This window comes from Dendrobium catenatum, unplaced genomic scaffold (assembly GCF_001605985.2).
Source record: "Dendrobium catenatum unplaced genomic scaffold, ASM160598v2 fragScaff_scaffold_879, whole genome shotgun sequence".
Taxonomy (NCBI): Eukaryota; Viridiplantae; Streptophyta; class Magnoliopsida; order Asparagales; family Orchidaceae; genus Dendrobium; species Dendrobium catenatum.
In genome coordinates this window covers 694194-708215 of record NW_021319341.1, presented here as the reverse complement: position 1 = coordinate 708215, position 14022 = coordinate 694194, and the positions used below count along the sequence as shown (strand labels likewise).

The 14022-nt window shown below is 34.6% G+C and overlaps 1 protein-coding gene across 2 annotated transcripts in view; it reads left to right on the top strand.

Moving 5' to 3' along the window:
• Nucleotides 1-12874, top strand: part of LOC110115930 (protein CTR9 homolog) — a 32072-nt gene extending 19198 nt beyond the window's left edge. The window contains exons 7-14 of one of the 2 annotated variants that reach the window (XM_028697124.1): nucleotides 92-208; nucleotides 297-360; nucleotides 509-723; nucleotides 857-941; nucleotides 7036-7136; nucleotides 7231-7323; nucleotides 11243-11311; nucleotides 12795-12874. In XM_028697124.1, the coding sequence (XP_028552957.1) occupies nucleotides 92-208; nucleotides 297-360; nucleotides 509-723; nucleotides 857-941; nucleotides 7036-7136; nucleotides 7231-7323; nucleotides 11243-11311; nucleotides 12795-12830 (780 nt within the window). In that variant the 3' untranslated portion in view covers nucleotides 12831-12874. The remainder of the gene's footprint in view (nucleotides 1-91; nucleotides 209-296; nucleotides 361-508; nucleotides 724-856; nucleotides 942-7035; nucleotides 7137-7230; nucleotides 7324-11242; nucleotides 11312-12794) is intronic. The other variant, XM_028697123.1, reaches the window with a different exon arrangement.
• The last annotated feature ends 1148 nt before the right edge of the window (nucleotides 12875-14022 follow it).

Genomic DNA, 14022 nt, shown 5'->3' with positions numbered 1-14022 from the left:
TTCTATGGACAATTTAGTGTTTTTTTATGGAATACTTGTGCTTTTTATTTTATAGTCATGACAAACCTTTACTCATTTTGAGATTGCACAGAGGGCACTGCGAGCTTATCCTAATTGCCCTGGAGTTGCAAGACTTGGTCTAGGTTATTGTAGATACAGGCTTGGCCAGTTTGACAAGGCCCGTCAAGCCTTTCAACGAGTTCTTGATGTAAGTGGTTATTTAATCGTGTTTATTAAGAATTTCATGATCTTTTGTATATTTTAATATACCCTTTATGTTTATCCCAATTTTGTAGTTGGATGCGGAGAATATTGAGGCTCTAGTGGCTCTTGGAATTATGGAACTTCAAACAAATGAAGGTGAGATTTCAAACTCTTAGATTAATTTATTAGCTGGTGAACACTGTATTTTCGGGAAGTATATAATGTAACGGGTTTAGTTTTGTGAGGATTTTACAATTTCCTAATCATCTGCTGATTCGATTTTTTTTATATTAATTCTGCGCAGTTGATGGTATTCAGAAAGGCATGGCGAAGATGCTGAGGGCTTTTGATGTATATCCATATTGTTCAATGGCACTCATTCATCTGGCGAATCATTTTTTTTTTACTGGTCAGCATTTTCTGGTGGAGCAGTTAACGGAGAATGCTCTTGCTGTAGGCAATCATGGGTTGATGAAATCTCATTCCTATTACAACTTAGCAAGATCTTATCACAGCAAGGTTTGACAAACATCCGTATCTATTTTATCTGCATATCAAACGTGCATTCTTGTGCAGCCACACGTGATTTGCTTTAGTTTATGATAAATGTGTTGTTGATCTTGTTCTTTTATTGTTTTTGAATTACCAATAGGGTGATTTTGAGAAGGCTGGGCGGTATTACATGGCTTCTGTCAAAGAAATCAATAAGCCTCAGGAGTTCGCTTTACCCTTTTATGGTTTGTTCTTATGCAGACTATCTGCCTAAAATGTTTATTCTGTGTTTACATCTTCCTGAAAGAATACTCCTAGATGGACATACTTTATATAAGCTGCTAAGATTTCATGTTTCACAATAACTAAAGTGCTTCTCCCATTTCCTGTTAGGAGTTTTAAATTTGTACTGCATTTAATTGAATTTTTAAAATGGGACGATTTGTTTCCAGTACTTTTCAAACCACTATTTTTATTAAATTATTCTCTGTGAAGATCAAATAAGATATGATATGCTGATCCGGGAAGCACCCAATGTTGTCAATTTTCTGGATTTTTTGAGTACCAAAATGGTTTGGAAAGTTCTGGAAAATCCTAAGATTTTTTAAAAATATTCTTTAGAGTTCCTAAATGCTAAAGAAAATATTCTTGATGAGATTGATGAAGTTCAACCTCCAAAACAATCTAGTAAGGGAACCGACTACTTCATGCAGGTTTCAAATTTTAATTTTTTAAAAATAATGCATGGGGTATGGAGCCTAGAATCAAAATAACAACCAATTCCATCCAAAACTCAGGAACCTGCCACTTGGGATATGTTCAAGGAGATTTTTAAATGATTTGCTTTTTTAATAGGTTGTTTCTTATTTTTGTTCCTAATTCATGTTTTCTAGCATTTAGGTATGTACTTTTGTAGGATTAGTTCCTATTTTTAGGTTAGTTTGAATTTTGAATGTCTAGATTTTTTGAATCTCTATAAATAAATAGTAAATATAATAAGTGAAAGCAATATGGGATTTGAATGCACAATTGATTATTTTATTCCCAAAAGTTCCATCTCAATCTTTCTGCCCGTTGGCCTCCAATCCAAGGATAAACAAAAATTTCTCGGCCTTTCTTTTACTCTCTTTGAGACTTCTTTTTTGCTATTGAGTATAACAAGAATTGAGACAACCAGTGCTCCAACTTACATGAAACTGCTGACTGCAATCATCTAGGAAAGAAATTGTGCATACATTTTGTGCTCTTCTTTGATGTATGGGTGGTGAAATTGCTGACTGCAATCATCTAGGAAAGGAACTGTGCGTACATTTTGTGCTCTTCTTTGATGTATCAGTGGTGAAATTGCTGACTGCAATCATCTAGGGAAGGAACTGTGCAAAGATATTGTGCTCCTATTTGATCTATTGCCCAAACATAAAATCCAGAGCAATTTAGAGATAAAAGTAGCAAATAAACATAAGGAGAAGCAATAGAGAGTCTCGGTTAGAGGTGGAGGAATAATATTAAGATGGTTTCTATGGAGGCTAATTACTTTCTCATGTTTTTATTAGTAGCACACTTCTATTTTTGCCTGATAAATTTAACATTATTCTTAGTGTTTACTAATCTCTAGTTTACGGACACCTAGTCATTCACATTGGGCTTTCTCCTTTTATTAATAAATTAACTTGATTGGATACCCTCAAACTATGGGAAGCCTTTTATGATTTTAGTATATTGCTTTGTGGAGTTTTAGGTTGAAAATAAAACGTCCCTCAACCCTTTAATGTAATTATGTGATACAACATTACAACCTAAACACCTAAAGATTTGTTTCAATCCACTTGGATGATCTTGGGCACACATCTTGTCAAATTTTGTTTTGGATCAAGCTCTCATAGCATGGTTCTTAGCTTTAAGAAATTTGACTTAGAATGATAAAAACTCAAACAAATCTTAATAACCAAAATGCTACGGGGGTATGCAACTAATAATAAGCATACAAGGAGAGAGCAATATATCAAATGCGAATGAAGGTATTAGAAAATATTTTGGAGCACATGGCTGGCTCAATTTCAGGCATAAGTATTCCGAAAAGAAAGAAGGGGATTCCCTTAAAAGTTGTGACAAGGGCTCATAGTTTCCTAAGGACATTGATGAAGAATGGGAATAACCACCGAGGATGAGGAAGACCAACCATTAATTAGACATCCACCTTTTTTCAAGGCGGCTGCCAAACTAGAGCTATCCACTTTTGATGGCTTAATGAATATGATTAAGAAGGACAATTGTTTAGATGATTTAGAACTATATTTAACTTTAAAAAATCTACTCCTGCGTATAAAATTGTATAAAATTGTTTGCTTGACTGAAGAAGTCATCCCACACATTTATATAATAGAATTTAGAATCCTTAATTTTGACTTGTTTTGAATGATATGGGTACAATTTAAGTGATTATTGAGGGTTCATTTATATCACATTAGCCATGAGGAGGAGAAATGGATCTAACGACAGTAATTGAAGCAAAGGCATGCTTCTAGAAATCAATTTTCTAGAATTATGAGTTTCCAAATGATTTAAAAGCTTCTAGATAATTCCCATAATTCTCAAAAGATTTAATAGAGTTTCTAGATGTAAAGAGAATATCTTTGACAATATTGATCTAGCTTAGTCTCCAAAAATATGAATGAATGGATTGTGGATCCTAGCATCAAAATAACAATCAATTCTATCCATAATGCAAGAACCAAACATAGAGAGAGATTCAAGCGGATTTTAAATTTTGTTTTCTTGTAGGTTAGTTTCCCACGTTCATGCTTATTTCTTATTTTTAAGCATTTAGTTGGCTACTTTTGTGGGATGGGGTTTTAGTTTTGTTATTTTGAATGTTTATAGACTTTTCTTTGACTCTGTATAAATAGATTTCACATCTTACTAGGGAAAACAATGTGGGAATTGACTATATAGTTGATTATTTTGATCCTACGACTTCCCTTCTCTCCTCATATCTGTTGATCCATGACCTCCATTCGCAGGGAAAAGACAATCCCTGATGCCTCTGTATCACTCTTAACTTTTTTCTAGTATCGACTGAAGTAGGAATCGTGACAACTAGCTCTCTAGCTCACCTGAAACTATTGACTACAATCATTTAGTGAAGGAACTGAGCCTACGTGCTATGATCCTCTTTGATCTACTGCTCAAATAGTGATTCAACTCACTATTTGCATAAAATCTAGATAAATTTAGTTGCAAATAGAATAACAAATAAACATAAGGAGAAGCCATGAAGATTTAGTTAGAGATGAAGAAGAATAAGGAGATGGTTTTAATAGAGGCTAATGGCTTTCTAATGTTTTATTTGTAAATTCTTTCATTTTTCCCCCATAAATTTAAGATTATTCTTTGTGTTTAATAATCTCTAGTGCGTATACACCTACTCACTGATATTGGGTTTTCTCTTTTTATAAATATGTCCACTTGGTAGGATACCCTAAAGCTATTGGAAAGCCTTGCCTCAACACACCCTGATAGAGTGGTATTATTGAACGAAAAAATGGGGATCTCTTTGAGATGTCAATATCTATTATGTTCACAACTAACACTACTAAAATTTTTTGGGGTGATGCCATCCTTACGAACTGTTATCTTATTAATTGGTTGTCTAGTGATGTGCTTCAGTTCAAAATCCTGATCAAAATTGCATTCTTTACTATTGACAAGAGATTTGCATCAGGGTACTGCGCTTATATATGGAGTAATATTGTAATATGAAGTAGTAAAAATCAAATGGTGTGGTAAAGAGTGGTGCATATAGTGAACTTAAATCATTGGCTGATGGGATCAGTGAATTAATATTGCTTAAGTTACTCCTAGTGAAACTTTAAGTAATAATCAAGAGTTATGTGATATTATATTGTGATAATAAGGCTTCTATTTGTATAACTCATAACCCTACCCATTATTATGGAACTAAACAAGTGGAGGTAGATTGATACTTTTTTAAGGAGAAAAATTTAAATGGAAATATTTTTGTTTTATATAATTCCCCCTCCGATCAAAGTGCTGTCATCCTCACTAGGGGTGTAAATGAGCCGAGCTGGCTCGATCTTGACTCGTTTATGGGCTCGCGAGCGGAGCTTATCGAGCTAACGAGTCAAGCTCAAGTTCGAGCTCAGATGAGGCTTAGCTCGCAAGCTCATGAGCCGGCTCAAAATTATTAAATTTAAATATTTTGAAAATAATTAATAATAATCAAAATTAGTAACGAAATCATTATGTAGTTGCAAAGTTCCCGCGTGTATAAATCCTTATGCAATTTCGAGAAATCTCAGTTTTGCGAGCCGTCTCTCTCCTCTCTGACAGACTTCTGCGGTCCAATAAATGTTGAAGTGAAATGTTCATTTATTACAGCTAAATAATAAAGGCTAACTATGCATTCTGCTTTCTCACTCTCTCTGTTTAGTTTCTTTCTCTCTCTCTCTCTCTCTCTCTCTCTCTCTCTCTCTCTCTCTCTTCGTGCAACTTTAAAAGACCGTGCCGGAGGCTCGACGAGTTTGAAATGCAAACTGGACTGCGCGGAGGCTCGATGAGTGGCTCGAACTCGTTTATAGTGGGACGAGCTCGAGTTCAAGCTCACTTTCTGACTAACGAGCTGAGCTTGATAGTGCGAAAACTCGACTCGTTGACACCCCTGATCCTCACCAAAGGGTTATTGAGTGCCCTATTAAAAACAATGATTGGCAAAGCTTGATTTGCATGATGTTGAAAAACGAGCTCAAGGGAGAGTGTTAAATTCCAGCTGCTACCCTTTGCAAAAGGGAAATATCAAATGCTAATCATTTTCGAGCTTTCCCTAAATAGAAATCTGGCATGTAAATGGTAGGTAGGGCTGGTGATATCTAATCCCTAGATGAAATTCTTACCGGTGTGAACTAGGATAGCTGGTAGGTCATCCCTAGATGACAATTTTTGTATAATTTTCTCCTTGACAGTTTGCGAATTGGGCTTGCTTGTATAGCTGTTGGCGTAGGGTTGATGGATGATTGATTCCTAGTGATTCTATCAATCTTATTTAGTATTTTTTAAAATTAAAACCTGCTGTAATATTCATATTTCTTTTCTTGTTAGGGTGAGTTAATTTTTATTTATTGGAGCAAAGTTTCGTCTAAAGATGCAATAAGGTTTTCCATTGTTTGGCCTTATTCTCTTCTTCAACATATTTTTTCTAACGAAGAGGAATACAGGTAGGTGATGTTGGTTACATATCGATGTTCCTTCATCTAAGGAATTTGAACTATTATATTTGTGCTCGGGGTTATAGTGGTAATGAATTGATAGTGCTTGAAATTTCTTGGTTTATGAAAGGGTCTGAAATGCAGCTAGTAATAGTCATGTTAGTTAGATGCTGTAGTACTTAGCACCTGCAAGGCCCAGTTACATTGCAACCTGTGCTATTATTTTCTGCAAAGAAATACTTTATTTTTGAGTTATCAGATCCTAATGTTTTAATTATCCGCTTGAGCTCCTTTTTTTTTTTTAATTTTATTTTATGTTTTGAGGCACATTCTGGGTTTCTGCGTCTGTTTTGTCGGTGTTTTTAACTTTGTTTTAGGTGCCTTGTAATGTAAGAGATTATAGAATCACTTGTTTTAGGATAAATTGAAATTTGATTTTCTTATAATATTCTTCTTGCTTGTTAATACATTTCTGAAATCATAATTTGTATCTATGAATTAAACAAGGTATCTACAATCTACTACTGATGCACAATACAAGCTAACCAACATGTCATTTGTACTCAAGCGTTAATTTGTTAAGAGGATTCTTTCATAAAAGAATGACTTCTTTTATGAAATATCCAATATTATTTTTCTTTTGTGCCTTTGAATTCTTTCTTTTTTCTTTTATTTTATCTTATGTAAAAACCATCCCATTAAATAGATAATGTTTGTAAGTCAATATTATGATGGTTTGCTTACAATATTTGCAAGCAAGGTTGTCTCAAAGTTTCACCTTCCATGTGTGGCCGTCCACCGTCGCTTTATATTTCTGTCCCTCTTTTAACGCCCTTCTCTTTTTTGGTGGAATTCTTCTTCTCCTTCCCGTCTTTTGAATTTTTTTTTAAAATACCAGCCTCCCTTGTCTTATCAAGTGCAAGAGGTTCTCATCCTTTCCAAGCCAAGACAAGCCCTGTATAGAAGTCTTCTTTATTTCACCTCGTCATCAACTATACTGGATTTACATAATCACAATTTTTAAGCTTTCTGTCAGGCTTGTCCATTCTAATGCAAATTTAATTCATTTATTTATTCACTATTAATTATCAGTTTTTAATTATTTTTTTTGAGACAGGTCTCGGACAAGTTCAGCTGAAACTAGGAGATTTAAAAAATGCCCTTTCAAACTTTGAGAAAGTACAGGAGGTTTACCCTGAAAATTGTGAAACTTTGAAGGTCAGTGGCTAGATATAAATGAAGATTGATCATCAACCTTTATTGGCTTATAAATTAGCTGAGATGAATTATTTGGATTAATTGCTCCGTATAGGCAGTTGGGCATATTCATGTTCAGCTTGGTCAAACTGAAAAGGCCTTAGAAATCTTCCGGAAAGCAACACGTGTTGATCCAAAGGATGCTCAGGTAAATGTTGCAGCTGATTTTGATTCGTAGCCACAAACATGAATGATATGCTAATATGTATTGATTTGAAGATGCCTCATCTCTTATTTAACTATTGAATAATGTAATATGCCCATATCATTCTAATTTAACTTGTATATAATATCAAGCTTGCAGTTTCTAAATTTGCATTTTCAAGGTGTTAGTATCCTCAAGCTCATCTAAATTGCCTTATTCTGGAAAAATTTGTTGGATAATAATATGGTCAAAAACCCATATGTGTGCTGTTTTCTCAATGCACTGGCATTAATACTTTATATTTGTCCATCTAATCCGAATGTAAATAAGTATAAGGTTGTTTGATTTGTTGTATTTATAGTAAGGTAAATTTTGATGGCACAACATATTCTTGAAGGTAAGGATGAGAAGTATGGCAGTTCATTAACTTCAAGCCTACCACAAATAGTTACTTTGCATTTGAGCTTTCACCCAACTAAACAGCCCCTATAAAAATCGTGTAACCACTGCACTTGGCTCCTGCCTGGGTTATGATGAGGGGTTGATATATACAACGCAACTGCTGCATGGACGAGATACAATCCTTGTTTGCTTCTTTGATTTTTGGGTCACAACGAAGAGAACCTCATTGTTCTAAAGCACTATCACTTTATGTATAATGGACAAATTCTCATTTCTTGCACTTAATCGGAAGTACTTTTTCCTCAATTTAAGTACTCATATGGAAAGCTGGCTAATTGTTTACTGCATGCGCTTTTTGAAATGTTGATCATGATATAATATACAATGAAAATATATAAATGAAGTTACTAGGATGACTAGTGATGCAAGACTAAGTATGAATGCGATATGAACTTGCACGTTTTGAATAAGAGCAATAAGAATTTAAAATGTTAGCCAATAAACGATAATATAAAACAAGCGAGAAGTGGCTCTGCTTAGGCCAAATCACATGCTAAAAGCTAGGATCACCAAAGCAATTTAGAATTTTAACCGATGCAAATTAAGCGGATTTTCAATAGAATTCCTAGGTTAACAATGAGATTAGGAAGGATAGAAAATCAAAACTCAAATCCTACAAGCGAATTTACTAAGCATTGACAGATAGCTTGGCACAACTCCTTGTGTTTGAATCACCACCTACAAGAGAAGAAGATTATGAAAGAAATTGAATAGGAGGAAAAGTTCACCCACGTCGTGGGATGTAAGTGAATTGCCACTGAACGTTGACAAGTTGATCTTCGATTGCTTTGGATAAGGTGAAGATGATACGATCCAGGTATTCTTTGACGGAATTGTCTATTTCTGGGTTGACGTCGAAGAATGTTGATCGGAGGATATCGACGTTTCCTTGCTCGTTGGAAGCTGGAGTCAAGATCGGGATCGGCCATACATCGATTCTGTAGGGTTGAAATGTTGGAGACGACGGTTTTTGCTTCCCTTAAAGACTCCTCTTGAGAGAAAGAAGTTTCTCTCAAGGATTCAAGTGGAGAAGAGTGGGAGAGGTGGCCGGCCAAATATGTGGGGCTTAGGGAAGAAATAGGTTCACATTTTGGGACGTAGGATGGAGGAAAATTTGGGAATTTGTTTTCCCTAATTAATTCTTAAATTTGGAAAGAATTAAAAGGGGAAAGGGGTGAGAGGGAGGGGCGGTTAAGAGGGAGGTAAGGGTTTTGAAATCTTTCGAAAGAGAGGAGTTAACAATTTGGAAAGAAATCAAAAGGGAATTAAAAGGGGGGCCGGCGGCATAGAGAGAGAGGGGACCGGCGGCTGCAATAGGGACGAAGGAATTAGGGAAAAACAATTAAGGGTTGCTTGTTTTGGACTTGGAGATTTGGAAAGGTTTAATCAAATCCAATTGAATTTAAATTCAAAAAGGATTTAATTTTAGAAACTTTCCAAAAATAGAATTTCGTAAATTAGGAAACAATTCAAATTCAAATTAGAGTTGAATATGAATTAAAGAAGTTGCCTAACTTAGAAAGACCAAATTGGAAAGGTTTGAAAACATGCTTTGATGTGGAGTTTCTAAGGGGGAAGGGGCCGGCGGCTAGGTGGCTTGGCCGTGGGTTGGGGTGAGGGGAGATGGGGTCGGGTGGGGATGGAGGACTTGGGTGCTAGCCAAAGGACAAGTGATGGTGGGCTTGTGGTTGGCCGGCAGTGGGAGCTTTGTGGAGGTGGCCAGCAGTTTAGGGTGTAGGTGAGCCATGGGGATGTAGGTGAAAGGAGGGAACAAGAGAAAAGGAAAAACGAAGAATTTAACCACGAATCCGGACTCTTCCAAGGTTGGTGGGTGATCTGCTTCCCTCTCCAAGTGATTTCTCTCCAAACCTCTCAAGCTCTCACAAGATCAAAATATGCAGAAATTTTCTTATAATTCATTTATTAATCTCAAAAGAAATATAAGGGGGCTATATATAGCCTCATACAATGAACCGGAAAAATAAAAGATGACTTAGCCCTTAGGGCTTACACATGACAAACCCTTAAGTAAGGGGTAAAAAGAGAAAACAACTAAAATAAATACATAAAGCAAATAAATAAAACAAATACATATGAGGACTCAAAAATAGATCGGCACGATTGTGGCCGTAGATCGGCAACCATATCTCTGATAAACTTTTCATGCTCTGATGTCCCCATCAACTAGTCTAAATCATAGTTAGTAATTTTCATTCTCTTCTTCCCCCCCCCTTTTTAGAATCATAGTGCATCTACAACCATCTATCTAGGATGACTAGTCTAGCAGCAGTGGTAACTAGACCGGTATTTTTGTTTTTATCCCCTCCCAATAGTTCGCTTGCTGTCTCTGAATGTAGATATCACCCTAGGATAATCAACATCAAGGGTGTAGAGTTGCGTTCTTGGTGGAATGTGTTGGGCCTTGAATCTATTCCTTCATACGTTCAACTTTTGCTTTTACTTACTGCAATTTGCCATGTTCCTTCTACAGAAGCATGCAAATGAATTGGTTAAGGATTCCCTGGTTAACTATTTCTTTTGTTCCTAATTCAATTGTAGTGATATTAACGTTAGTTAGATAATAACAAAGTACATATATTTATTTTGATATAAATTGGCTATGGGTGGGGAGGATCCTAAGGATTTATCTATGACTAATTTGAGTGCAAATATTGTTGAATTTTTACTTCTATTTTTTCCGTAAGCTCAAGATAATTAAGTTATTTTCAATTCGGGTTTGGATTTTTAACCTTATATCCCTCAAATTGTGAGCTAGTTTGTCTAAATAAAGAGGTTTACAAAAAATGGATGTTTGGAGAGGTTGGTGGACTGGGCTTCTGTAGCAACTGTCCTTGTATCATATAAATTCATGTAGATAAACTTTAAATGGAAATAAAACCATGTTTTTGTTTATTTTTGTCGTTAACCAAAAAAATGAGAGATTTTTTTTCTACCTGTTATCCACATTTTTTACTGCAACTATTTCATGTGAAGATTATTGGATCTAATGTTAAGTTCTTGTTTTATGGTTGACCTGTTTGTGATGTTTAACATCTTTAAATGCCTTCTTATAATTTTTTCTCAGCTTTGTTTAACAACTATCAGTTAAAATACTGGTAAGCTAAAAAGTCTAGTATTTCGAGTATATGCGTACATGCATTGTCAGCTAACAATAATAAACTTCTGTAGTTTTTTTTTGAAAGCATTGGAAATTTACCTGCTTGTTAGTTGTATTATTCTATCACTAAAAACCATGTTCTTTGTGGCCTCATTTTCTTTAAATAATGAAACATATTGTCAATCATAGTTAAACCTGGATTGCAATTCTTAGGTCATCTATAGCTGCCTGTACTTAATTTTTTTCCTTTTTTTAACATTATATATTCTGCTAATATATAGATTTGAATTTAAGTTTTTCAAGCGTCTTCTCAATCGAGTTTCACGCTGTTATTGTATGTAGGCATTTATGGAGCTTGGTGAATTATTGATGCCAACAGATCCAGGAGCTGCTTTGGATACCTTAAAATCTGTATGAATACCTTTACTGCAGTAAATTTTTTTTTGGAGTGTCCTAATCAAAATATTAAATTTGAATTATATTAAGAAAAGGTTGAGGTAGACCTAAAAAGACTCGGTTAAAAAATATTAGAAATGACATTTCTTTATTAGATTTATATGAGAATATGATCCTTAATAGGACATAATGGAGAAAAATGATTCATGTAGCCGACCCCTTATAGTGGGATAAATATTTGTTGTTGTTGTTGTATTGTCCTAATCAAAATAAGTTTGTTTACTCATGCTGATTTGGCTATGATCTTGAGTGGGTTTGACACTATCTCCAAAGAGGCATTAATGTTCAAAGCATGGGTTTGACAAAAGAAAATAAATAAATTAAAAAAAAACATGGGTTAGAGGCTATCCCCTAAGAGAACATTAATGTTCAAAAAAATACACCCCCCTCCTTGGAAAGAAAGAATTTTACAAGGTTCAGTACTTTACTAGAGGTGGAGTTTCCTATCTCGTTTTCATTTCTTATTTTTCCATGTGAAGGTGGGTGAAAGTAAGTCTTGCAGTTTGCTAAAGTTCTCTTCTTCTGAAAACTCAGTTATGGATTAGGTGCATCTTTGGGTGGAAAAACAGCGGGGGGAGCTTCATGAATGAAAACATTATCAAATATTAAAATATGGAAGCATCTTTATTGCATGTAAAGACCATACTTGTACCATCATTTTTATAAAAAAATTATGTCTTCCTCAAACTGCTAATTGTAGAGCTGCCTTATTCTGCTTGTGAATTACAATTAAACTGACCGTTTAAACATGCTTGATTGTTATTATTAACATTTCCTGGTTAATTGTCTCACACCCTTTGGGAGTTGAAAATTTTGATACTTGCCCATTTAGGTATGCCCCTTGTAAAATTTGTGGTTGTAGTCAGGCCACTATCAAGGGCTTATAGTACATTGTTATGTCTCTAGAAAGCAGGAGTCAGCCGCTCGCGCCCGGCACAGCCGGTCGAACCCAACAACAAATATGGGCGGGAACCAGATCAGCATGGAGGGGTTTTTGGCCCCTCTTGTGGGCCTAGGAAAGCTATAATTCATTATGTAAGGAGGAGGAATCAAGGGGGAGTTGTTTAGGAAAGCTTTAATTAAAATTGTGAGGGAATTATTTTAGGGAAAGTAATCCAATTTGAATTCAAATTTGAGAGGGAATCAATTAGGGAAATGAGGCTGATTTGGCAAGAAATTAGGGGAGCTTATTTAGGGCTAATAATGTTGTTATTTTGTATTATGCAATTTATTTTATGTTGTAGTTTTCTTTGTGAGTTTCTTAGGGGCTTTTAGGGTTTGTGGGAGAGCTGATGTACCTCTTGAATAGTAGATCACTTGCATCTTTCTTTTTTGTTGATGATATAATCAAAATCAGCCCCTATCTTCATATGCATGCAGTTTTTTACTTGATTCATTTTGCTGTTTTTACTTCTAAGACGCATCAAATTGGTTTCAGAGTGAGGTTTTGGAGAAATGTCAGCAAAGAAGGTGAATGCGTTGGAAGACAAATTTGAGCAAATCAAGTCCGTGATAGAGGAAATGTTATTAACCATTGAAGAAAGGTGTCACGAACCGGCCCGAGTACTCGATCTAACTAGGCGGGTACGAAAAGTCGGATGATAAAATTTCTTAAACAATACTACTTCATTTGTACTAAAGAGCTACTAAACACAAAAGGAAAAAAATTACCTGTTGTCATTTACACGTCGCATTCTGTAAACATATTTTTCTCTTTTAGTCATTTCTTCTTTAGGAACTTACCTGAAACATTTAAACTCTTGGGTTGAGTTTACTAAGTAAACTCAGTGGGTAATCAATAACTATTGACATAAAAATTATCATATAGTTTATTTGTTTTGGTAAGTCTATTCATTTAATAAGTAGCAAAATTTTCTTTAATTTCTATTCATTTTATTTCATACGGTCTATTATGCACATTATAACATTTCAATTTACATACGTAAAAGATTTACTTTAATATACATCCCTTTTCCCATTAAATTGTACAGGAGCACCGTTTCTATATACCACAGGTACATTCATTTCCATTTCCATTTCCTTTTTCTTTTCCATTTCCATTTCTCGTGCACGGGTACATTGCTTCCCCAGCCAGTACCATATGGGGGTGACTCCTGTACTTTTCATGTATATTCATTTTCTTTTCATTTATTTTTCATCCATTCATGTAAAATGCATTTATATACATATATACTTAATAATTGCATGTACGAATCATATACATATGTATGATTGCTTTCTTAAGTTTACTTTCTATTTCTTTGACATACTCGTTTATATATCTTCTTTTTCTTTCACATAATTGTATTCATACGTACCGTTGCTTATTTCAGTAATTATTTTCAAGAGTAGTAAAAATCATAAATCTAAACAATTTCGTATATATATATTTTTTTTTCAAAAATGAAAATAGAAATGAAATAAAGAAATTTAACTTTTATAAATACCCACTTTGAACTCTTTAGGCTTTTGATGCTTAATATAACCTTGAATTAAATTTCCTCTTTGTTGAATCCTCGCGAGTTCAATTCTTACGATTTGATCTCTCCTTTCCAAAAATCCTAAATTCCTACAATGACTTCATATCAAAATAATATTCTGATTTAATAACAAAATATTATTAAAAACTTTATGAGAAGAAATTCACTTACAATTGGGAATTTCTC